The sequence below is a fragment of the Dermochelys coriacea genome, chromosome 7, assembly GCF_009764565.3.
Source record: "Dermochelys coriacea isolate rDerCor1 chromosome 7, rDerCor1.pri.v4, whole genome shotgun sequence".
Lineage (NCBI taxonomy): Eukaryota > Metazoa > Chordata > Testudines > Dermochelyidae > Dermochelys > Dermochelys coriacea.
The window spans coordinates 112,625,593-112,651,335 of record NC_050074.1 but is presented as its reverse complement, the minus strand read 5'-3'; the positions used below and the strand labels follow the sequence as shown (position 1 = coordinate 112,651,335).

The 25,743-nt window shown below is 39.3% G+C and overlaps 1 protein-coding gene across 2 annotated transcripts in view; it reads right to left on the bottom strand.

Moving 5' to 3' along the window:
• GFRA1 (GDNF family receptor alpha 1) overlaps positions 1-25,743 on the bottom strand; it is a 204,507-nt gene that overhangs the window by 65,305 nt on the left and 113,459 nt on the right. For both annotated transcript variants that reach the window (XM_038411861.2, XM_038411862.2), the window contains one exon: positions 6,831-7,170. In XM_038411861.2, coding sequence (XP_038267789.1) covers positions 6,831-7,170 — 340 coding nt within the window. The remainder of the gene's footprint in view (positions 1-6,830; positions 7,171-25,743) is intronic.

The window sequence follows — 25,743 nt, the reverse complement described above, 5'->3', positions numbered from 1 at the left end:
AGGGTGAAATTTTCAAAGATGTCCAAAACTAAGCATGTAAATAGATATTTGTGTATAGTAACTAGATATTTTGTGCATGAATGTTTGCAGGCCCAAACATTTGTATTCACAAATGGTGTCCATGTAAATAGTCTGAGAGCATTTTAGGAGGCCTTTGAGAAAAGGATGCGCCAGTGTCTTGAATAACACTGAAAGTGCTTAAATATGCGTGATATACATACAAATAAACAACTCTTCGCAAATGAGGATTTCACTTTGGTTAAAATATGTGCTTGTAAGTATTACTTCATTTATTATTTCCTTCTACCTTCAAAATAAAATAAAACAAAAAAAAACCTTGGAGTCAGAAACAAGTGCTTACAGGCCATGGGTTTAAATTATTTTAATTTAGGCTCTGGTACCACTAAATGGACTGGGTATTTCTGGATCTCAACACTAGCAGTGGGGAGCTGTTGCCTTTCTTCCCAGTCTGCTGGGAGAAGAAAAAAATGTGAAGGTATTTGAAAAAGCCTGCTACTACCATATCAGTAGACTTGGGGACAGTTATGGCTGGCTCTGTATAGAGGGGCCAGAGAAGGAGGGATAGAAGAGTACTCCATAACGTACATATGGAGCAGCCATAAGATTGGGTATTGCTCTCCATGAGTACATGGTCAAGGAATGACACAATATCAGTATCAGTCCCCACAACCCCTGGGAGGGTGGGTCAAGCATGACTGTCTTCACAAGTTGGTCATCTGCAACTGGGAAGGGAGGAGACATTTTGTACCTCCAGAAAGGAGATAGAAGTGCTGCTGCACTTTGGTATGCTCCTACAATGCCATCAGTGCACTCCACACTAGTGCTGTACCTCTCCATACCCACACCCACAAAACAATGGGTCTCTGAGCCAGAAAAGAGCCCAAACTTTCTGAACTGACATTTGTATGAAAAGTTTCAGAGTAGCAGCCGTGTTAGTCTGTATTCGCAAAAAGAAAAGGAGTACTTGTGGCACCTTAGAGACTAACAAATTTATTAGAGCATAAGCTTTCGTGAGCTACAGCTCACTTCATCGGATGCATTTGGTGGAAAAAACAGAGGAGAGATTTATATACACACACACAGAGAACATGAAACAATGGGTTTATCATACACACTGTAAGGAGAGTGATCACTTAAGATAAGCCATCACCAACAGCAGTGGGGGGAAGGAGGAAAACCTTTCATGGTGACAAGCAGGTAGGCTAATTCCAGCAGTTAATAAGAATATCAGAGGAACAGTGGGGGGTGGGGTGGGAGGGAGAAATACCATGGGGAAATAGTTTTACTTTGTGTAATGACTCATCCATTCCCAGTCTCTATTCAAGCCTAAGTTAATTGTATCCAGTTTGCAAATTAATTCCAATTCAGCAGTCTCTCGTTGGAGTCTGTTTTTGAAGCTTTTTTGTTGAAGTATAGCCACTCTTAGGTCTGTGATCGAGTGACCAGAGAGATTGAAGTGTTCTCCAACTGGTTTTTGAATGTTATAATTCTTGACGTCTGATTTGTGTCCATTCATTCTTTTACGTAGAGACTGTCCAGTTTGGCCAATGTACATGGCAGAGGGGCATTGCTGGCACATGATGGCATATATCACATTGGTAGATGCGCAGGTGAACGAGCCTCTGATAGTGTGGCTGATGTGATTAGGCCCTATGATGGTATCCCCTGAATAGATATGTGGACAGAGTTGGCAACGGGCTTTGTTGCAAGGATAGGTTCCTGGGTTAGTGGTTCTGTTGTGTGGTGTGTGGTTGCTGGTGAGTATTTGCTTCAGATTGGGGGGCTGTCTGAAAGCAAGGACTGGTCTGTCTCCCAAGATCTGAGAGAGCGATGGCTCGTCCTTCAGGATAGGTTGTAGATCCTTGATGATGCGTTGGAGAGGTTTTAGTTGGGGGCTGAAGGTGATGGCTAGTGGCGTTCTGTTGTTTTCTTTGTTGGGCCTGTCCTGTAGTAGGTGACTTCTGGGTACTCTTCTGGCTCTGTCAATCTGTTTCTTCACTTCAGCAGGTGGGTATTGTAGTTGTAGGAATGCATGATAGAGATCTTGTAGGTGTTTGTCTCTGTCTGAGGGGTTGGAGCAAATGTGGTTATATCGTAGCGCTTGGCTGTAGACAATGGATCGAGTGGTATGATCTGGATGAAAGCTAGAGGCATGTAGGTAGGAATAGTGGTCAGTAGGTTTCCGATATAGGGTGGTGTTTATGTGACCATCGCTTATTAGCACCGTAGTGTCCAGGAAGTGGATCTCTTGTGTGGACTGGTCCAGGCTGAGGTTGATGGTGGGATGGAAATTGTTGAAATCATGGTGGAATTCCTCAAGAGCTTCTTTTCCATGGGTCCAGATGATGAAGATGTCATCAATGTAGCGCAAGTAGAGTAGGGGCATTAGGGGACGAGAGCTGAGGAAGCGTTGTTCTAAGTCAGCCATAAAAATGTTGGCATACTGTGGGGCATCAGCCGTCAAGAATTATAACATTCAAAAACCAGTTGGAGAACACTTCAATCTCTCTGGTCACTCGATCACAGACCTAAGAGTGGCTATACTTCAACAAAAAAGCTTCAAAAACAGACTCCAACGAGAGACTGCTGAATTGGAATTAATTTGCAAACTGGATACAATTAACTTAGGCTTGAATAGAGACTGGGAATGGATGAGTCATTACACAAAGTAAAACTATTTCCCCATGGTATTTCTCCCTCCCACCCCACCCCCCACTGTTCCTCTGATATTCTTATTAACTGCTGGAATTAGCCTACCTGCTTGTCACCATGAAAGGTTTTCCTCCTTCCCCCCCCTTCTGTTGGTGATGGCTTATCTTAAGTGATCACTCTCCTTACAGTGTGTATGATAAACCCATTGTTTCATGTTCTCTGTGTGTGTGTATATAAATCTCTCCTCTGTTTTTTCCACCAAATGCATCCGATGAAGTGAGCTGTAGCTCACGAAAGCTTATGCTCTAATAAATTTGTTAGTCTCTAAGGTGCCACAAGTACTCCTTTTCTTTTTGTATTAAAAGGAATGCAATAGGAAACCTGCTAAGAAATCAATTTTCATTTTAGCGCTGGTTGTAGCTTTGGGGAATGGTAATTGCAATTTTTACCTACCTGGATTGTGCAGTGGTGTAATATAAAAGGCATAAAATCAGGGCAAGATTAATGAAATCTGATGAAATAAAATACTATTAAACAACTTAGCTGCTGAGACTACATTTGACCAGAGCTGACAACAAACACAGAAGTAGTAATGGCAGCACTTATACTAAATATTCCCTGCTGCAGCTTAAGTAATAGGAAAATCTTTATGGGATAAATCCACCCCAAAGACACTGAATGCAGTGGAACCTTGGCTGAAAATACTGTGGAAATACCATTGCTCTGCTGCTCAGGGAGGTATGGCAGGCAGGATAGAACTCTAGAGAAGCCATGCACAAGGAAGAACAGGCTTAGGTTTGAGGTAGAGGACAGGAAGCCAGGTGTTCTACGACTATGTGCATCCACAGGCCTAAACATTCAGGATGCACGGAAACCCAGCTTGTAAGGTGTAGTAGCTGTGCACAGTGTCAAGACACTGGGTTGGTGAAAGAACTCTTCCCTGACCCTGTCTGAGACATTCAGCTCAGGAACTAAGTATGGGTAGCATTTGGCCCCATAACTGAGAACAGTTTGGGCAGTGGAAGTAGCTGCCAAGAGAGGCTTTGGAATAAGTCCCTGGGGACAGGAATCAGATCAAGCCTTGAATCACATTTGTCAGGGATTGCTTATGAATAGTAATAAATAATAATAATAAAAAAATCAATTCTGCCTGGCAATATGGCGGGTAGACTAAATCACCACATTAATCTCATCAATTCCAAATCAATTTATGAGATGGACATTTTATCCTAACAAAAGTAATTGTTCTGCTTATCAAAATAGTAAAAACAAAATTAGAAACTAAGATGTAAAACAGAACATATACAGGCAGTAGAGCAAATTACAGTGGATGCCCATAAAGACTCAGACCGTTCTGAAAGACATTACCATTTCTTAGTTTTAGTCTCCTCTAGATGGGTACCATGTCACTGAAAACTGCAGAATCAATAAAAAATGGTGGAACTTTTAAAGAGGTTCACTGTACACTTACTCAAGCATGATACAGTCCACTCAACGGTGACAAGAGCTCTAGAAGAAGTCTGAGGATTTGAGGTCTCCCATTAATGGGATATGCTAGAGACAAGTGAAATGTAACATTTTTCCCCCCATAATCTTCCACTCCCCTTGCACATACTGTATTGTAAATACATATTCCTAACGGGAAGCAATGTGTTTGTGTGGTGATGCCTGAAATCAAGACTCTTGGATTCTATTCCTGGTTCCACTGGTGATTTACTATGTAACCTGGGGCAAGTCAGTTAACTGTTCCTTATTTTACCATCAGTATAATGGGTATAATATAACCCTATTACCCAGGGTTAAAATCAGGGTAAATAATGTTGGGAAAGCATTTTGAGAACCTCGTGAAAATGCACTTTCTGAATGCAAATAGTTGTTATAACTTGAATAGAGAACCCTCTCTACTTCTTAGTGCATTAGTCTCTACAGATCATAATTCTCAGAATCAGTGGCCTTGCCCCATTTTCCAGTAGAGGACAGAACCTTGGGGCTCCAATAGTATGGCAGAGGGGCCAAAAGCTACCTTAACAGGCAGCTGGGGATTTTCCTTGCATAGGAATCCTTGGGTGTTGAAAAGCTGATGTAGCCTGCTCTATGCCACTCCCTGCTTCGGTGATGAAGAATGTGTGCTACATTCTGGGGACGCTGAGCTGCTGGAATGGCTCTGTGGGGGGCATTATAACATATAAACACCACACTGGGTCAGACCAAAGTCCCTCTAGCCCAGTACCCTGTCTTCCAGCAGTGGCCAATGACAGGTGCCCCAGAGGGAATGAACAGAACAGGTAATCATCAAGTGATCTATCCCCTATCACCCATTTCCAGCTTCTGGCAAAGAGTGGCTAGGGACACCATCCCTGCCCATTCTGGCTAATAGCCATTGATGGACCTATCCCCCATGAATTTATCTAGTTCTTTTTTGAACCCTGTTATAGTCTTGACCTTCATAACATCCTTTGGAAAGGAGTTCCACAGGTTGACTGTGTGTTGTGTGAAAAAATACTTCCTTTTGTTTGTTTTAAACCTGCTGCCTACGAAGTAGTTCTTATGTTATGAGGAGTAAATAACACTTCCTTATTTACTTTCTCCACACCAGTCATGATTTTATAGACCTCTATCATATCCCTCCCTTTGTCATCTCTTTTCCAAGTGGAAGAGTCCCAGTCTTATTAATTTCTCCTCATATGGCATCTGTTCCATACCCTAATAATTTTCGTTGCCCTTTTCTGAACCTTTTCCAAATCCAATATATCTTTTTTGAGATGGGGCAACCACATTTACAAGCAGTATTCAAGCTGTGGGCATATCACGGATTTATACAGAGGCAATATGATATTTTCTGTCTTATTACCTATCCCTTTCTTAATGACTTGCAACATTGTGTTAGCTTTTTTGACTGCCCCTGCACATTGAGTGGATGTTTTCAGAGAACTATCCACAATGACTCCAACTAAAACTGACACAACTTAGAGCAGACCATAGGCTATTCCAATCTGGCTCCTATGCCTCCCCAAGGAAAGAGAGGGAAGAAGGCTATTTATGCCACCTTCTCAGGTGCACAGAGCAGAGCTCAGGAACACTTTAGGATCCAGCCCAAAGGTTTAAAGGTAAAATACTATAGTGAGGCCACATAATCATATTAAATCTTAATTATTTCTACAAAATATACTCCAGGGCAGTCAAAATATATAGAAACGCACTCAAATAATTTACTACAGTATCCTTGACTTCATAAAATGTTTGTTTTCATTGCTAATACATAAAATTTGGGTAATACACTTTGGGATTTATCCACTGGCAATTAATGAGAATCTAGTGTATAACTTTTAAAATATGGCATTAGTACAATGGCTTTCTAAGATAAACATACAGAATGTAACTGGGAGTATGAGGTTTCCTAGAGGCATAGAAGGCCCTGTGTGCAGCAGAACCAGTGCAAGAAGCTTGCTCAGGGCATGAGGACCCAGGAAAAGCTATGTCTTTTGGGGGCACCCACAGCCCAGGTACACAGAGGAGGAAGAGGGCTGGGAGCTGGACCAGTGGATCAACAACTACGAATACATCAGTCAAACACAAATATCTGTGGGGATACCGAGGTGGGACAAAACAGTCCCAAGCCTACTGCAACTCTGAAACCCTGAAAGGGAGGATTCCCAGACAGTGCAGAAAAACCCTGTGAGCAACCTGCATGCTAGGGCTATGAATAAGGTCCTGGCTATGGCTTTTATCCACTAATAGCTACACTACTATTCACAAGCAGTATTAGAGTGTTCAAATATTATTAAAATTTCCCATCAGCTCTTGCAGCTTGTCAATTATGAAAAAAATATTCATCACTTCATGAAGACACGTAAAGGAAAGGTTTCCAACAAAATTTTGTAGGAAACAGCTTTCTGTTTTTATATCTTTCCTAGGGGGGTAAAAGATCATTCCATCATGTAGTGAGTAGTTACAGTTTCTGAGAAGACATATACTGTAACCAGATGCAGACTTTTGTTGTTCAGTTGAAGATGTCAAGTTCCACCCCCGCCCCTCCCCCGGCCCCAACTGTCCTGTTCCCGGGTGGAAATTCTGATTTGGAGTCTTGGCAATTTCAGCAGCTCCAAAGGTTCTCCCTGCTACCTCATTAATCACTTCCCTGCCATGTGCTATCTTACCTGCAGATGTAATTCTTCTTGCAGGAATCTTGTAAATTCAAGCAGTTTGGTTTCTCTTTATCTTCATACGAACACACAGGAACAATAGTCTGCCGTCTCCTTTCTGTACAGGCTATGTCTCGACAGGAGCAGAAGAGCATCCCATAGCTGTGCTTTGGGGGAACTTTATCAAAAAATAGACGGAGAGCCTTATGACACTTCCTCTTGTTGCAGATTTCATTAGATGTACTGCTGGTGCAGGGGGTTATATAAGCAGATCTGAACCTCTTGCAAGTATCATTTAGGTTACAGGCTTTTGCTGCATCCAAACAATTGTTCCCCTTTGAAAGTGCTGGCTCCACTGTAAAAAATAAGAAATATATCAGGTTTATATTGTGTTACAATGTTTGTATCTATTTCACAGTTAATGAGACCTTGAGCATATATTTGTCAGCTAAGAAATCCTGGCTGCCAGAAAACGTGTCCACCTCTTATGTTTCTTTGGCTCATAATTCAATGAGAGAGAAAGTGCATGAGCATATGTTAAAATTATAATGGTGGAAAATGATGGATGACTAAATCAGTAGCATTGCACTTTATCTTCCTTGTAAAACAACTACAGTAAAAGCATATTGGGCTAATTAATCCCTGGTGTAACTCCAGTAAAATCAATGGAGTTGCAACATGGAAAAACTGTCGACTGTGAAAGAAGACAGCGAAGACACAGATTACTGTTTAGTCAGTTCTCCAAAAACTCTATAAATACCATTCAATAACCACATCAACAACCATACTTCCCAACCTGTAAAAAGTTTATATGCTCATTCTGCAGAATTTACAGACTACATGCTTACTAATACATTGTTTACAAGGTACATAGTCTACAGAACTTGAAAGGTTAGCATGTGCAGTGAAGCCCATGTAAACCCATCCTACACATCTCGTAAACTCCATGCTCACCTCTACAGGACAAGCAAGATAATCTTAAAAGGACCATAGGTGCACCCTGAACCTTACTAAGTCTATGGAGGTTACAATCAGCGTTAAAGACACAGGCTAACACAAGGATACAAAGCTATGGAAACGTACTGACTAAAAGCTTCATTAAGGTAAGTGTGAAAGTTGTAAGGAATTATGCATTATGCAAATTTAGTAGAATTTATCTGAATATTAAAATTTTCAAAAACCCAACCATTCGACAAAGAAAATTGGAGTTAAGGATTGACAAATAATTTTGACTGCCATAAATAGTCAGGACCCACCCAACATTGTAGATCCAAGAAACAGTCATAACTCCCCATTATGCATCATTTCAATTGCAAGCATGAAGAGCAAAACAATGCTGCAAGTTCTTAAACTGTAATAGGGTCGCTGTATTCAGAGCATGGGGTGGCCTGCAGCATCCCTGCCTCAGTTTCAGGGTTCCTCAGTAATTCACAAAGGCTTTCTTGTAGGCAATAGCTTGGACTGGTTTATTACCATATATAGTTCCAGAATAAAATACTCAAAAGTTCATATATTCATCCTTTCCTTCTTCATCAAGCCCCTCCCAGGGTCCTACTGCCTGGAGTCTTTCAAGCTACTCCAAGGTAGAGCTGGCCAAAATTCTGGGATTTTGATATTTACGAATTTGCTTTCATTCCACTTTGGAAGAGGAGCCTTCCTGCTCCTGAAGCCCACAGCAGCCTTCTCCAGGCTGCTGCTGAAATCTCTCCTCTATCAGAGCCTTTTCTACTCCAAATGCATGATTGGGTCACATGACCCTCTTCAGGGGGTAGCTGTGTTAGCCTGTATCCACAAAAACAACAAGGAGTCTGGTGGCACCTGAAGAAGTATTGTTGTTTTTTACCAGTTTATGCCCAAATGAATCTGTTAGTCTTTAAGGTGCCACCAGACTCCTTGTTGTTTTTATGACCCTCTTCATTTCCCCGTACTGGGGGAGGAGTGTTGACTGTGGCACAAGTGGTGAGTCTCAGCCTTTATAGAGTCAGTCACTCAGTGGCAGTATGATACAAATAAACAACGCATTACACTACAATCTCCCATACCTACATCTCTGAAGCCTGATCCAACACAAAAGTAGCAAACACTTGATCTATTTTTAGTCCAGCTATATGTTCTAGTCACAGAAGAATAATTTTACATTGCACATTCCAAGCCTTTCTTCATCCCACTTTCCTGTGTAGTAAATAGATCACCATTGTTTGTGTCTTATCCTCTTCATAAAATACAAAATCTGGACAGATACAATATTCCACTATAAACCAGAGGGACCAATCAGGTCTTACATTCAATGTCTGAAGTTTAAACACTAGATTTAGATGAGAGATAGTATAGTCAAAACATAACACAAGATGCAGACCACAGAGACCAACTTCAGATCTCCCTTACAGTAGTGTAAATCCAGAACTACAGTGATTTCATTGGAGTTATTCTGGATTTATACCACTGGACTGGAAATTGGCCTTCAGCATCACTAGCCTGATTCTGATCTGACTTACACTCACTGGAAACACAAGAGTGATCTAGTGCACGTGAGATTAGAATCAGGCCCTATCACTCAAATCATATTACACCAGACCATGTATACTTAGTTCAGAGAGGAAGGGAGGTTTTTTGTTTGATACCGGACTGGGTCTTAGGAGATCTGAAGTTGATTCCCAACTTTCTGACAGACTTACAGTGAGACCTTAGGCAAGTCACCTAAATCTTTTTGTGTCTCACTTTCCCATCTGTAAAGTGGGGATAACATAGCTCCCTATCTGACAGATAGACTTGAAATTAGACGAATGTTTCTAACCGTCAGAGGAGTGAAGTTTTGGAATAGCCTTCCAAGGGAAGCAGTGGGGGCAAAAGATCTATCTGGTTTTAAGATTCTACTCGATAAGTTTATGGAGGAGATGGTATGATGGGATAATGGGATTTTGGTAAGTAATTGATCTTTAAATATTCAGGGTAAATAGGCCTAATCCCCTGAGATGGGATATTAGATGGATGGGATCTGAGTTACCCAGGAAAGAATTTTCTGTAGTATCTGGCTGGTGAATCTTGCCCATATGCTCAGGGTTTAGCTGATCGCCATATTTGGGATCGGGAAGGAATTTTCCTCCAGGGCAGATTGGAGAGGCCCTGGAGGTTTTTTGCCTTCCTCTGTAGAATGGGGCATGGTTGACTTGAGGGAGGCTTTTCTGCTCCTTGAAGTCTTTAAACCATGATTTAAGGACTTCAATAGCTCAGACATAGGTGAGGTTTTTTGTAGTAGTGGGTGGTTGAGATTCTGTGGCCTGCGCTGTGCAGGAGGTTGGACTAGATGATCAGAATGGTCCCTTCTGACCTTAGTATCTATGAATCTATGAATCTATATGTGAGGATAAACTAATGTTTTTAAGGTGCTCAGATACTACAGAGATGGAGCCGTAAAAGTATATAAATAGCAAGAGATCATAGTTTTTTGAAAAGCTAATTCCATATGCAGATGAAGCAAGTTGTGACAGGTCCATAGAATATATAATATTTTAATTAAAAGGACATAATTTTAATTATTCCAAAGTCCTTGGAACAGATACTAAACCAAAATATGCCAATATTGCCATTGAGGAGACAGTAGCCAGCACCACAGAGTTCAGGTTGCATGTCTAACTATAAGAACGATTTTCATCACTTTCAAACGTTTGGTTTTTGGATAATCTTAACATTATAATAATGTTAAAATGTTGTACTACATTAGCATATAATTATAACCTTTACTCTAAACTCAAAGTTTTTTCTCTGTGATACTGCATACAGAATTATATGCTAAATCCAAGTATAATTACCACATAATCTTTAGGGCATATAATTATGCAATATATGCATAGTACATACTAATTACGATGCGATTACAGAGTAATTACATGCTTATTTGTGCCTGTAAGGCAAATGTTATACCAAACTGTTTAAATTCGGATATCTTAGGATAAGCAGTTGGTATGAATTTGTGGATGAGTTCTGAACTAATACATGCCAACACAAACATATAATTCACTACAGTCTAAAGAATTATTTAAAAATAAGCAAGATACAATAGAGCAGTATGTTCACATCTTTCTTTACGATCATGTATATGATTTTATTAAGGGTCCAAAATATGGTAAATGCTGCTATGGAATTAAAAAGTGCTTTAAAGATTAGGACCTCGGGGGACAAAAAAAATCAAAAGTGATATTTTTAATGATTTTCTTAAATTACATAAGCCAAATGCAGTGATAATAAAACGGTGGTGAAAGTTATGCTGAGTGAAAGTTGCACTGGGTAGAAATTGTTCAGAAAGCTACTGTGATATTTACACTCACTCATATGCATTATACATTTTATATCCAACATGTAACTTACACTACTCTGTGTCACCTCTCAATATAGCACAGAGATTACTATTTTACTTTAAGGCTGCAACAGTCTGAATTTTGCCAATTGCCTTTTGCCCTTTCTATTTTGCTACTTGTGAACCCAGCTACAGTATATTTATCACAATATTGTACATAGTCAACTTTTTTGAGATGAATACTTACACTAGAATCAAAGTGGTATGCAATCAGAATCAACAGTGTTTGTACTGAATATGAACATATAAATCAAACATGCTCATGAATGCCAGATTTTCCTGAGCCTTTAAATCATGTATATTTAATTTAAAATTTACAAACTGAGCCTATTTATGTTTTATTTTACATTGTGAAAGTATCATGTAATTATTCTTAACTCCTTTGGTAGGCACAAACAGTTAGCACAGTACTTACTGTAAAAGTTTTTGCAGTTTATTTGCATTGTAGTAACATTTAAGGCCACAATTTCAGCTAGTCTCTGTTTTGTGAAATGCAAATTACGAAGGCAAGCAGTAATCTGATTCTTGTCAGATATCTCTAATAAATTTGTTAGTCTCTAAGGTGCCACAAGTACTCCTTTTCTTTTTGCAAATACAGACTAACACGGCTGCTACTCTGAAACCTGATATTAACTATGTAATACATTTTAGGTTTAAAAGACAAATAGTTTACATCTTACTTTCTTTATCATTATTACAAGTATCACAGACTCGGGCCAGAAAATCCTTCCCTTTTCCCTATGTTGTCCGTCTTTCATCCTTCTTGCATCTAGTTTTCAGTCTGCGCATAGTGAAGCTTTGTGGCTGTCGAGGAAGGTGTTGACTCTAGAATGCCCATTAACTCAGTGATGTGCTTGAAGAGGTGCTCGCTCCATAGATCCTGGGAGCCGCTTATTAAAATTGTTGCCACCAACTCAAAGGACATTTGAGATCATTTCCCTGCCTTTGATAGATGTGTTTTGCAAAAAACAGATAATCTAAGGGTCAGAATTAATTTTAGAATAAACAAAATGGACACTTAGATTTTAATTTTCTTACAGTACATAAACAGCAATTTACAGTGGTTGCCATTAAAATTACAATTGTTCTTTGCAAATAATTAGCATTATGAGGCTATTCAGTGAATTTAGCACAAGGAATAATGCGATCTTTGCGGTAAATGTTAATTAGGTGAAAGGGAACATTGTGAAATGTTATTGGTGACTACTCTGGGCTTGTTCCTGCATAGAAGAGTGACACAGCTCTAGATGTAGAAGCCAAAGGTTGAAACTATCTAGCAGGATAAGTAAAGGAGCAGAATCTGATCCTGCATTAATTAAGGTGCTGCTGCTGGAGCACCAATTTACTCATATTTTGTAGAAGGAATAAGGACGAAGAAGGGAGTGTGAAGGGACGCTTTTCAGTGGCATGCAAGGGTGGCAAATAAACCATTATCTCTTCAGACATAATGTACTGCCAATCCCAAGTGTGCAGAAATAATGGGTCAAGTCTCCAAAAATCATGAGTCTGGCTTTAAAAATCATGGGACGTTAGAATTTTGGGATTCTATTTGTCATCTCATTTCTCAGCCTTTAGATATACATGCAGATCACATTTTCACACTTTTTCTGCAACTCTGAGGGCTAGAAACTTACCTTAAAAAAAATAAAGCTGAGATTCTCACACAATCACTGGTCTCTAGGAGCTGGGCTTTAAGAAAAGCACCAAATGTCACCAGACTCATGTTAAAACTGTAAGAGTTGGCAACACGGGATATGCCCATGGTCTACATAATGCCCCCTTTGTTTTAGCCTGCAATCTGGAGAGTAAGAAAGCAGAGGGAACAAGGGTCTGGAGAGTTATCACTGCACAATGAAGCTGAATATAGTTTTTAAGTTTGTTTCATGTGCTTGGCCCAGAATAATGAACAAGGCATGAATTTACAATAGCGTTGTAGACCTGTAAATATGTAAAAGATGTAGCTAGTAGAAAAAAGGGACAATAGGATGGTAAGCAATATGTGATGGCTTGCATCTGTGGCTAGAATGTAACGCAACACATGAACAGCTCATGCTCTAGAATGGGGCTTGGCTACAAAACCTAATGAGCCAATCACAGAGTGCAGGACATGATGTGGAGTCGAAGGTGCATGCGGCAGTTTGTTTTACAATGCGTATATAAGCTGATTAATGATTTTGTACTTTGGATTTGTATCCTGTGCCATCCCCTACACTTGAACCTGATAAACTCAAGAGTAGTTTGACTGTCTGTCAAAGAATCTCAGTGACAAATCCAACGTGAAACTGATTTATTGGATTACAGAAACCTAGATAAAGTGTTCTCCCAGAACCGGATGAAGTATTCTGGATATGCCAAGTGGAAAAGGTCTGGGGAGGAATCCCAACATAGCTAATGCTTAAAAGTTACCTGTGCTCATTTAGGTCTTGACTGTACTCCAATTAAAGTCAATGCAAAAATTCCCACTGTCCTGAAAGATTCGGGACAAGTCCATAAAGCCTTTGTTCATATTTCCATTGGAGCACGATCACCTTTTAGTCCCTGCTATGAACAGAATGAAGGCTTATATGGAAACATAATTCTCCTTGCATTATTGAAGAATACAGGTTTTGAACCAAATTTTGACTTTAGTCACACCAGAGTAAAGCTTGATTAAATCCATTAGATTCACTAGAAATTAGTCTGGATTTACAACCGTATAACTGAAAGAAGAATTTGGCCCATTATTCCTAGTTTTATCTCTTTCCCCCAAGGTGTCTTATACAGAGAGAGAGAGAGAGATACAGTGATAAAGGAAAGGAGTACTTGTGGCACCTCTCTAAGGTGCCACAAGTACTCCTTTTCTTTTTGCGAATACAGACTAACACGGCTGCTACTCTGAAACCTGTGATTATGCAAGTGATAAAGGGCAGCTCTACACTTAAAACGCTGCATCAGTATAGCTGCAGCGCTTTAATGAAGACGCTCTACACTGATGGGAGAGAGCTCTCCTGTCAGCGTACTTAAGCCACCTCCGCGAAAAGCGGTACCTATGTCAGTGAGAGAAGCTCTCCTGCCAACATAAAACTGTCTACACTGGCATTTAGGTCAGTATAACTACATCGCTCAGGGTGTGGATTTTTTTGAACCCCCCCCCCCCCCGCCGAGCAACATAGTTATCCCAAAGTAATTCTATAGCGTAGACCTGCCCAGAGTTAGAAGCTGCTAAACAAAGAAACTTGTAGAAGCTGCTAAGTGATCCAGTCACGGTTTCTCACATATCGCACCAATGATTTCAACCCTAATCTAGAGGGATTTAGGATGTGAAGTTCCTCCTAATGTGTAACACAACACTAGCATCTGGAATGAATTATGCATCAGAAGGACCTTATACGAAATAAATCCCTCTGGAGAAGAGATCTCCGGTCATTCCATATACAATTCATGCACTGTACTGAATCAGGGGCTGGTTTTGTGGTGTGGAATGCTCAGACCCAAGGCTTTAGCTGAGCTCTTCTAATTAATTTCCCCTCGACTATTCAAAGTGACCCTATGTTACTGCATATGCTGCCCAGCTATTCCATTCAATATATTATTTGATTTAGTCAGATACTAAGTAGACAGAATTAAGACTGAAATTGTGCATGCAGTTATACAGAATAAAATGTGAAAATATTACAATGTACATCGTCTGCATGATAAGAGATTTATTGCACACAAAGTTCACAAGACACAGTGCGAGACCATTTACCAAAGTCTTGCCAATTTACAGGGTAACTTTCAACATTTCTTTTTATTACTGCAGAATTGAATTCACAACTTTCCTTTTTTCCTCAGCCTTGATTAATTACCATGTTAACATAACTACTGTTCTCCCTCTTATAATGGGCTTGCTCTAAAGTGCTGCCCCAGCAAAATAAAACAGGAAAAAGCTTCCAGCTCTTTGCTCTAGTATTGCAATCCTTTTTGATCTCACTATTTTTCAAATTTGTTCCAATCCAATAAAGCATGCATGAATATAATAGCAAATCAGATAATACAAGGTTGTGACCCTCGTAATTGATCCTTCAAGCTTCTTTTTCCTTTTTCCAGTGACTTGGTAAAAAATACATTTAAATGTGCTTGTTGACACATGAGAATTCACTTTGTTGATCATATACACTGTTTCAGAGAGATTATATTACATAATAATGAATTTTCTACTGCCCCTTTTTCTCCCATACCTACAACCCCATTAAGCATTAAGCTGTAAGCAAACCTCCTCTGGGGCAAAATTGGAAGACTAAAAATATCAAAGAGCCAAATCCTGAAATCCTTTTTCAATGAAAGCTCCCATTCACTTCAGTGGGAATTTTGTTGCTGTAACACTTGAGTAGGCTCTTCTAAATATGGGGCTAAATCCTTGCTAATTCTTTAATAAATGAGCCCTAATCAAAAATGGTTCCAAGATCAACTATGAACCATAGCTATCCTTTCCTGTTAGAGGTATGCTTTTTAAAAAAACACAGACTATATTACACCACTGAAAATTTATATCTATCATCAATGGTTTCCAAGTCACATGATGTGAAGTAATTAATAGTTCTCTCTCAGCAAATGCAATCATTATATTTTTAATTAACCTTTTCAACCTTCTGTACCTTTTACTTTTGTTATACACTAAATCTTTGCAGTTTTTCAGTTATGTTTGATAGATTTTAAACAATCACATGAAAAATAAACTTCAGATTTAATCAAGAAGTCCTTATGGTTACAAATAAGAAGGTATTGTAAACGTTGATGTAATGAGGATTGTTATAAATCAGATACAGGGCAGACACTCGGAACTTTGTGGCTATGTTCCCACCTAATTTTTGTTTTGGCAGCTTACTGTTATTTAATGGCTTTGGCTACCAGGAAACTGGCTTTTGAAAATTCTCTCTCAACCTAATTCTAATTACTCTGTATAAATCATACAATGATCAATTATAAAAATCTGAGGTTCATACATTATTTAAACTTAGCATTTGAATCCTCACGGCAGGAGTACAGGAAATACCTAAGCCCTTCTCTTTGCACACTAACAACCGCTTTATATCTGTAGTGGTGCCAATTACTGTAAATTAGGGGCCAGACCTGCTCTTAGTGTAAATCTGGAATAACTCCATGGACTTCAACTGAGAGCAGAATTTGGCCCCAAATATTTTTTTCTAGACAAGCTAGCTTAATGTTCACTATATATGAACATCAGGGATCAAATTCTTCTCTCACTTACAGTGGCATAAATCCACAGAACTCCACTGAGCTCAACTGAGTGTCACCAGATTTACACCAGTGAAACAGAGTATGTTCTTATTTTATTAAGATGGCGTAACTATATTATATGTACAAATGTTTATAATTGAAAGGATTATTTTGTAAATTATTTTCTCATGTGATCTTTCAAATGCTAAGAAACATACTTAGTAATGGATATGAAAAATTAAAATATGTTTTATTTAACATAAGGCTGATTCCAAGATAACGAAGGTCAAATTTGTTTGGAAAAATAAGTCTGATATGAGTGGAGCAGATACTAAAAGGAAATGATCTTTCACAAAGACAAGCAAAATATCCAAACATTTTTCAGTAATGCCATAAAACTATAATTGGATTTCAATTTAGTAATAGACATCTTAAGACAGTCCATTCTAATAATCTAATTATGTCTTATGTGACTATGCCAGATACTATCCTATTGTTCTTTGACTTTTTGTATTCAGACAACCATATCTGCTATAAAATGTAACTACAGGGCCAGCTCTGAGCTGTACTATTTTGAAATTTCCAAACAAATATTTTAATGCTACAATGACATTCCAAAGATGGCTTGTTGGCAAAACTGACATTTTTTAGTTTTGCTTTGTTTTCATTTTCATTATACAACAAAGCTGTTAACATGTATCAAGAGCTGTGTGAAAAGTTTCACATGGAAAGTGAATGCCTAAAAATGTTGGGCAAATATAAATAAATTAAAACAGTTTTACTAATTTTCACACAAAAGGAAAAAAACTATATTCAGCAGCAAAACTGTCTTTCCCATAGGTTTCAGAGTAGCAGCCGTGTTAGTCTGTATTCGCAAAAAGAAAAGGAGTACTTGTGGCACCTTAGAGACTAACAAATTTATTAGAGCATAAGCTTTCGTGAGCTACAGCTCACTTCATCGGATGCATTTGGTGGAAAAAGCAGAGGAGAGATTTATATACACACACACACACAGAGAACATGAAACAATGGGTTTATCATACACACTGTAAGGAGAGTGATCACTTAAGATAAGCCATCACCAGCAGCAGGGGGGGGAAAGGAGGAAAACCTTTCATGGTGACAAGCAAAGTAGGCTAATTCCAGCAGTTAACAAGAATATCAGAAAGAAAAGGAGTACTTGTGGCACCTTAGAGACTAACAAATTTATTAGAGCATAAGCTTTCGTGAGCTACAGCTCACTTCATCGGATGCATTTGGTGGAAAAAACAGAGGAGAGATTTATATACACACACACACAGAGAACATGAAACAATGGGTTTATCATACACACTGTAAGGAGAGTGATCACTTAAGATAAGCCATCACCAGCAGCAGGGAGAGGAAAGGAAGAAAACCTTTCATGGTGACAAGCAAGGTAGGCTAATTCCAGCAGTTAACAAGAATATCAGAGGAACAGTGGGGGGTGGGGTGGGAGGGAGAAATACCATGGGGAAATAGTTTTACTTTGTGTAATGACTCATCCATTCCCAGTCTCTATTCAAGCCTAAGTTAATTGTATCCAGTTTGCAAATTAATTCCAATTCAGCAGTCTCTCGCTGGAGTCTGTTTTTGAAGCTTTTTTGTTGAAGTATAGCCACTCTTAGGTCTGTGATCGAGTGACCAGAGAGATTGAAGTGTTCTCCAACTGGTTTTTGAATGTTATAATTCTTGACGTCTGATTTGTGTCCATTCATTCTTTTACGTAGAGACTGTCCAGTTTGGCCAATGTACATGGCAGAGGGGCATTGCTGGCACATGATGGCATATATCACATTGGTAGATGCGCAGGTGAACGAGCCTCTGATAGTGTGGCTGATGTGATTAGGCCCTATGATGGTATCCCCTGAATAGATATGTGGACAGAGTTGGCAACGGGCTTTGTTGCAAGGATAGGTTCCTGGGTTAGTGGTTCTGTTGTGTGGTGTGTGGTTGCTGGTGAGTATTTGCTTCAAATTGGAGGGCTGTCTGTAAGCAAGGACTGGTCTGTCTCCCAAGATCTGTGAGAGTGATGGGTCGTCCTTCAGGATAGGTTGTAGATCCTTGATGATGCGTTGGAGAGGTTTTAGTTGGGGGCTGAAGGTGATGGCTAGTGGCGTTCTGTTGTTTTCTTTGTTGGGCCTGTCCTGTAGTAGGTGACTTCTGGGTACTCTTCTGGCTCTGTCAATCTGTTTCTTCACTTCAGCAGGTGGGTATTGTAGTTGTAGGAATGCATGATAGAGATCTTGTAGGTTTTTGTCTCTGTCTGAGGGGTTGGAGCAAATGCGGTTATATCGTAGCGCTTGGCTGTAGACAATGGATCGAGTGGTATGATCTGGATGAAAGCTAGAGGCATGTAGGTAGGAATCTCCTCTCTCTCCTCTGTTTTTTCCACCAAATGCATCCGATGAAGTGAGCTGTAGCTCTCGAAAGCTTATGCTCTAATAAATTTGTTAGTCTCTAAGGTGCCACAAGTACTCCTTTTCTTTTTGTCTTTCCCATAGCGGAAGCAGAGTGTGCATATCAAAATGGAGAGAGAAGCTGAAGGCCAAAGGATGAATTCTACCTGCAGCAGCAGGCAAGGTCAAGAAGTCCTCCAATTTATACAATGAATGGAGAACACAAGCTAAAACTTTCAAAAACAGGACCCCAACCACATGTTCCTAAATCCATATTTGGATACCAAAGTGGGTGGCTTGATTTTCAAAAATGCTGAGCGTTCAGCAGTTCCCACTGACTTCAGGAATTAGAAGGTTTTGAAAAGAAATTATTAAAGAGATTCATCTTATGCCCCAATGCCAGCTTCTTAGAGATCTCCTGACCTGCTTACTGCATGCTCCAGTAAAGGATCTACATTTTAAACAGAATGATAACTTTTTTTATTGTTACCAGCAAGACTTTGTATTGCACTTTATCAAAAAATGTGACTTCTCCTCCTATGGAATTGTACTGTACTACAATATGGACTGTCCTTGTAATGGAAAAGCTTTCACATCAAGTATGTACACAAGAAAAGAGCCAAAAAGAGGATAGCTATTCAGAATTTTGGTCATTTTAGCATTCTCAGGGAAGGAGGGCTCCCCAGCCAGCAACCCAAAATCTTTAGCTAGATTATTTGACAATTAACCTGATCCTGAAAAAATAATAGTAAGTAATGTACGATGTAGTATGTTAGCATTTTATTGTAACTTTGCCTTAATAAAAATATTTATAAATAATAAAATAAAATAAAATGGAAGAGGTAAAAAGTTCCCAAGTTACTTCAAAAGTTCCTTTAAAGTTCCAGGATGGGATTTTCAAAAGTTCCCAATGGAACTTAGGCTCCTAACTCAGTTAGGTGTTTTTGAAAATCCCTCCCTATGAGCCTAACTTTGGGTCCTATTTTTTAATATCTCAGCTTTAAGTGTTAGAATGCAAGTACCTCAACTACACACTAGTTGACCTATTCAGGGAAAGGTTGCCTGATAATGAAACAGGGTGGGTAGAAACAGAACCTGATATGTGGGAAGAAGTGCTGCTTGAGAGCAGAGAAGGGAGCAGTAGATGTCCAGGAACCTACCACAATGATTGTGAGGGAACTTCTTCCCCCCACCCCATCTGATGACTGTGCTGAAGTGAGGAAGAAATGAGTATGAGAGGTGATCAGAGCAGGGTCCCTTACTGACTGAGAGTTCCAGATGTATGCAGTGTAGGTTGAGCCGAGTCGGTTCCAGGATGTTAGAGACACAAGGTGGGTGAGGTAATATCTTTTACTGGACCAACTTCTGTTAGTGAGAGATACAAGCTTTTGAGCCACACAGAGCTCTTCTTCAGGTCTGGGAAAGTACTCTGAGCATCACAGCTAACTACAAATTGGAACAGATTGTTTAGCATAAGTAGTTGTGTTCTAAGGGACCATTCAAGGGAGAGTGGCTTGTCTCAGCTCTCTGAGAGCTCTAGACTCATACAAAGCCGTTGGCTGGGATACAGTCTATAATACATATGAGCTAGACAGTCAGTTTCTCCCTAGCTGCCTGCCAGTCAATTGTGGATTAACCACCCAGTCCCTTATTAGCACTTCAGTGTGGCACAGAGTATAATCAGCACTTCCCTAGGGTTATGAGGTGAGTGGACTCACAGGGCCAGATCCTGGATCTGATCAAACTGCATTCAGTGGAGGACCTGGAATGGAGGTGGAGAGATGGTTCAAAGTCTCCTTTGCATTCTTCTAAATCGGGGTCTTAACTTTGTGATGTGATGGGGGTGTTGAATTGGCATTCAGGCTAAGGATTGCTCTAAATTATGCCAGCTAAAATGAGCCTCTTGGACACCTGCTCATCCAGCCAGGGGTGACCAGAGCACAGCCATCTCCAGCCAAGTCATAAAACCTGAGTCATAATGCCTCAAACACCTGGAAAAGAGACCACATATTGTTCCTGACTGACCTCTTAGGTCAGCTCTCAGTTCCTCTTATACCACCAAAGTGGCACAAAAGGAATGGAGCCAAGGGCCATGATCTGGCCCACAATCTCCACAAGGGAAGGGAAGGGCTGTTATGCAGTTGCTTCCAAGAGAGAGGAACAAGAAGCAGCCTGTGCAGGTCTGGAGTCAGGCAAAATCATGGAACTTCCCTGGGCTCTTCAGCTGTGCGGGACTCTTTAGTTTGAATAAAGCCCCAAGAGATCAGCAGCATTTAGAGCCATCATTTAGACACAAGGGAAGAAAGTAAAGGATGAAGGGAGAGGGATTGGTTCAGGCACAGAGGAAACTGAAAAAAAAATACTATAAATGGTAAAACTGGCATTTCTGTTTGATCATTCTCGTTTATTCTTTTGTTCTGAATTAGGCTCAGGATTACATCCACTAGCATAGTTGTACATATTATCCTAGTGCAGACAGGCAAAACTCAATAACCTTGATTTGCACCAGGGAAGATTACCCCAGTTTGAAATTGTGGAAAACTGCCACCAGTCCAATGGTGGTTTATAGTAGCTTTGCATGTCCACATTAGGGGTTTGCATCAATTCACCTATGCCATTGCTCACTGCTGAGGTCTCTAACTGGGGCAAATACTCAAAGTAGGAACGTCTTTAAAAGGAACGCTGTCATACTTACTTTGTGCTATTATTCATTTTGGAAGGAAAAAAAATCAAAGGAGGGAGACTTGGGGAAATGAATAAGAATCAAACTTGACAATAACAGCCAAAGTGATGAAAAAAGACATGAAAAATATTAAACATGGAGGAAGAAAAAAATCCCCTTTCCATCACTACCCACAGGAAAGCCCTACCTTCCCTAAAATTCTTCTTCAGTTTGTCAGGTAGAGGAACATGCAGCAGTAGTCATGACAAAAGAAATATCAATAAAGGGAAGAAGAGAGTCTAAAATCACAGTGCTAGCAGCACTAGCAGGGACAGGAGCAGATGCTGTCATCATGACAGCAGCAGCAGAGGTGGGGCTAAGACTGCAATCATGGCAGCAGTGAGAGCAATAGAGTCATAGAACAGCAATGGCAGCAAATGCCATAGCAGCTATAGAGACTCTGCATTATCCCCCTTTTCCTGTTGCTAATCGTGGCAATTATCTGTCCTATTTACTGAACAATCAGATTTGCATTCCATTAATCTACCACCAGCTGTTGTTCTTTTCCCTGCTAATTTGTCCAATGCAATCCTGTTGAATATAAATAAATGCAGTGTAATGTATTATAAGTTATCCACTGAGGTCAATGATATTGGTTACTTTTGTCTATTCATAGATTTCTCACTAATCAGCTTCAGTGAGCTAGAGTACGCTTTATTACTTTGTATTGGGATCTTAAAAGCCGATGGTCAAGCAGAGAAGGTGCACTGATGCAGGCGTATTTAGTGGAAGACAGGGAAAGAAGAGACTTTTGAACATAGTAAATTACTTGAATTATATTGTGCTAATGACTTAGTGTTGAAATAACAATGGCCACTGCTCTATTGTGCACATGCGGAAGATAGAACAGTATAGAATAAAAATATAATTGAAGGGGAGGGAGGGATATATGATACACATTACCCATCTGTATATATTTTTCTTGTTTTTCATTAACCTGCAGGTAGTTTCAAATCAATTAAACCATGTGCTTGCCTATCTCTCTGCTTTAGCCTCGTTTCACTCCTCTCTTTGTGCCACAAAAGATGCATTACCTCCTGCCCCCTTTGTAGCCTTCTCCAACTCTCAGCTCTGGGCCCTCTACCCTGCAGCACATGATGCCCAAAGACTGCCCTCCATGACCCCAAACTGGTATGCCATTACCCCCTCTCAAAGTTTCTCCTTAAAACATGCTTCTCCTAGATATATAAAACATCGCCCTTCCCTAAGAGAATTGTTTACAAAACAGGTGATAGAAACAAACAATCAGGGAACTGACATGCTAATTTCACTGCTCAGTAGCTGATTTGGTGTTGTATCCCATCCTCACGCCTCAGCTGTATGTGTCTATTTAAGGCCTGATCTAAAATCTATTGCAGACAATACTTTTACTCCCATTGACTTCAGTGGACTTTGGATCAGGGCCTTTGGCCCCAATTCTGCATGTGCTTAAGTCCCATTGAAATCAACTTAAGCATGTGCTTAAGTGCTATCCTGAATCAGGCCTTACATTCAACTCTCCTGACCAGAGTCCTTGTCTTCAAGGAACAAGAGTAAAGGACCGTCAGTGGTTCATACATAAAAAGAGTCATAAAAAACTAATGGGACATGTTAGGCAACATTAATATAATAATAAACTGAAGTTAATTACTTTAGTTTACAGGCACTTAATTAAAATAAATATCCTCTTAATTGGTGATGAGTAAAAAACAGGTAAAATAACAATAATTTACATTTGTATATCCTATTTCACACACCACAGAAATACAGCCACTTTTGGAATGGAGAATTGCAACTTCTTAGCACCAGCAACACTGGCCAAGAGATTTTAGGAGGGGAAGTGAGCAATTCTCCAATCTAAACTACGGGAAGAATTTAGTTACCACATTATTATTATTCAATTTGGAATTTTTTTCAGGACAGTGAGCCTACATGCCCATTCAGATGAAAAGCACTACTGAGGCTCTCATAATCACAGATTGCCTGGACTTTAATTATTTTGCCTCATCTGAGTGATACCACCACCAACAAAGTGCTCATCAAACTGGGGCACTGAGGTTCAGTGCTGATTTAGAGGGACTATTGCAAAACTGGTGAATCACCAAAACACTTTCTTGAAACAACAAAGCTTTCTCTGGAAGTCCATTAAAATATTGACCATGCTCAGTTTATGGGAACTCAGCTGAGCTGATGATATCTACCGCGTTCTACTGAGATCCCAGCTGGAGGTATGCTGTTGCTATAAGATTACTAGCAACTTAGGTATGTTTTCCTACTAGTAGAATGTCTAATAACAATAAACATTCACTATTAAAATGTTTTACAAATATATTATGTCATAGTATTCACTTATTCCCCTTGCAAAAGAAATTATCTGTACCTTTCTAAATGCTAGGCTTCAGTAATGAGAACTTCATTCTATACATATAAACTTCATATATTTAGTAAAAAAAAAACCAGCTGCAAATTTAAAGGCTTGGGACCCAAATTAAACCTTGAATTTTAAAATTAGTGTTAGTACTAGAGGTGTAAAAAATGCACCATATCAGTATACTGAAAAAAAATCTAACTGTCCAAATCCATTCTATACAATGGCACAGTATGTGTATTTCCACCATTAATAACACCAGCTACTTTGGTATTGGTAAACCAAAGATGCTTTCCACACATTCTTTAAGTGAAAATCCAATAAAATAGTATGGTTTCACCTGCATTTCAACAGCATGAGGAAAAAGTGAGATTAAGAATGCCATTAAAAGCAACAAAGAGACTTTAAACAACATGAATCAAGCAAAATACCGTAGAGAGGAGAGGTTTCCACCGTAGGTTAGTGTGTCAGTAAATACATAAAATATAGAAGTCCCACATATTTGACATCTGAAGAACAAAGTTATCCATCAATGTCTTGGCAGAGATCAATCAAACTGAATGCTACTGCTGAACACCTAATAGTATGATGGCAATAATGTAGCCATAAAACCTCTACGTCTATAATTGACTGGTTCCATGTCAAGCTACCATGTCTGAAACAGTGACTAATGTTCACCTAAAGATTTCACTGGCATTGAATGACAATGCGTTACACTCCACACTATTTTCAGCAGATTGCTTATGTTGGATCATGGCCAAGCAACAGGAGCCAGAGGCGAAAAAGCCCACTCAAGTATAGACATTCACATGATGACTGGTATGGCAGTCTCAAATACACCATTTATCCTTTTGAACAAAATTTAAGATGTCTCATCTGGCTGTAAATTAAAACAAAAATACTCTGTTTCACACAGCACATACTTATCCTAAACAGAAACACTGCATTGTAAAAGGACCGTGAGCCCCTGAACGTAAGAGTGACAACAGAAAAACTTGCTTTATTGAATTGGGCTCCACAACAACAAACACTTCTTAAATAACAAAAACGATATAGGATTTTTGGGAAGAGAAAAACAACAATACATGTGTTGAAGAATCAGTAGTGACTGCACAGTTAGGTGAAGGTGAGTTTTGCATTTAAAGTATGGATTCAACTATTTTGTTACATATGAAAAACAGTGTACCCTCCCCAAAATTATATCACTTATTCTTTGAATACAGAATAATTTTGTGAGAATTTACAAGTAAATTATATATTATAGGCCAGATTTAACTTTGCTACAGTGGTGTGAATACAGAGTAACTTTGCTGAAGCCAATGGACTTAATGAGAGTGGTATGAAGCCAAAGTACCACTATGTGTTTCAGTTGAGTTATTCTATCTTTACAATTTGCCTGCACAATTGAGAGTAGAATCTGGCCTTTCTCTTTAAACTATTCAGATGATACATTTTTTATGGCTTTAATTCAGGAAAGCAGAATGAACTTGAGTGTTTATATGTTTTCCTGAATCAGGATCTCTGTTAGTAAGACAACCAGACTTGTAAATTTGTTGATGCCAAAATAAGGCATTTTAATGTGCTTTGTAAGTTTCACTATCGCTAAAAAAAAAAAAAAAAATTAAAATGTCTGGTACTCTCTAATGGATCACGTGTGTATGTCAAATTGCTCTGTGGCCTTTGATATATACTTAAAGGTTATTGGCTAGTCTTACTGATGTTTTTTTAAAGAGCTAACTATTGATTAATAATGTTTCAGTATTAATATAACCACTTTGTGTGGATCAAGAAACATCAATAGCAGAAACCCATATTTATCCACAAATTAACTATAGATAGATCTGTTACTTTAAGCCAAATGGGGTGCACCCATTCACTACTTTACAAGA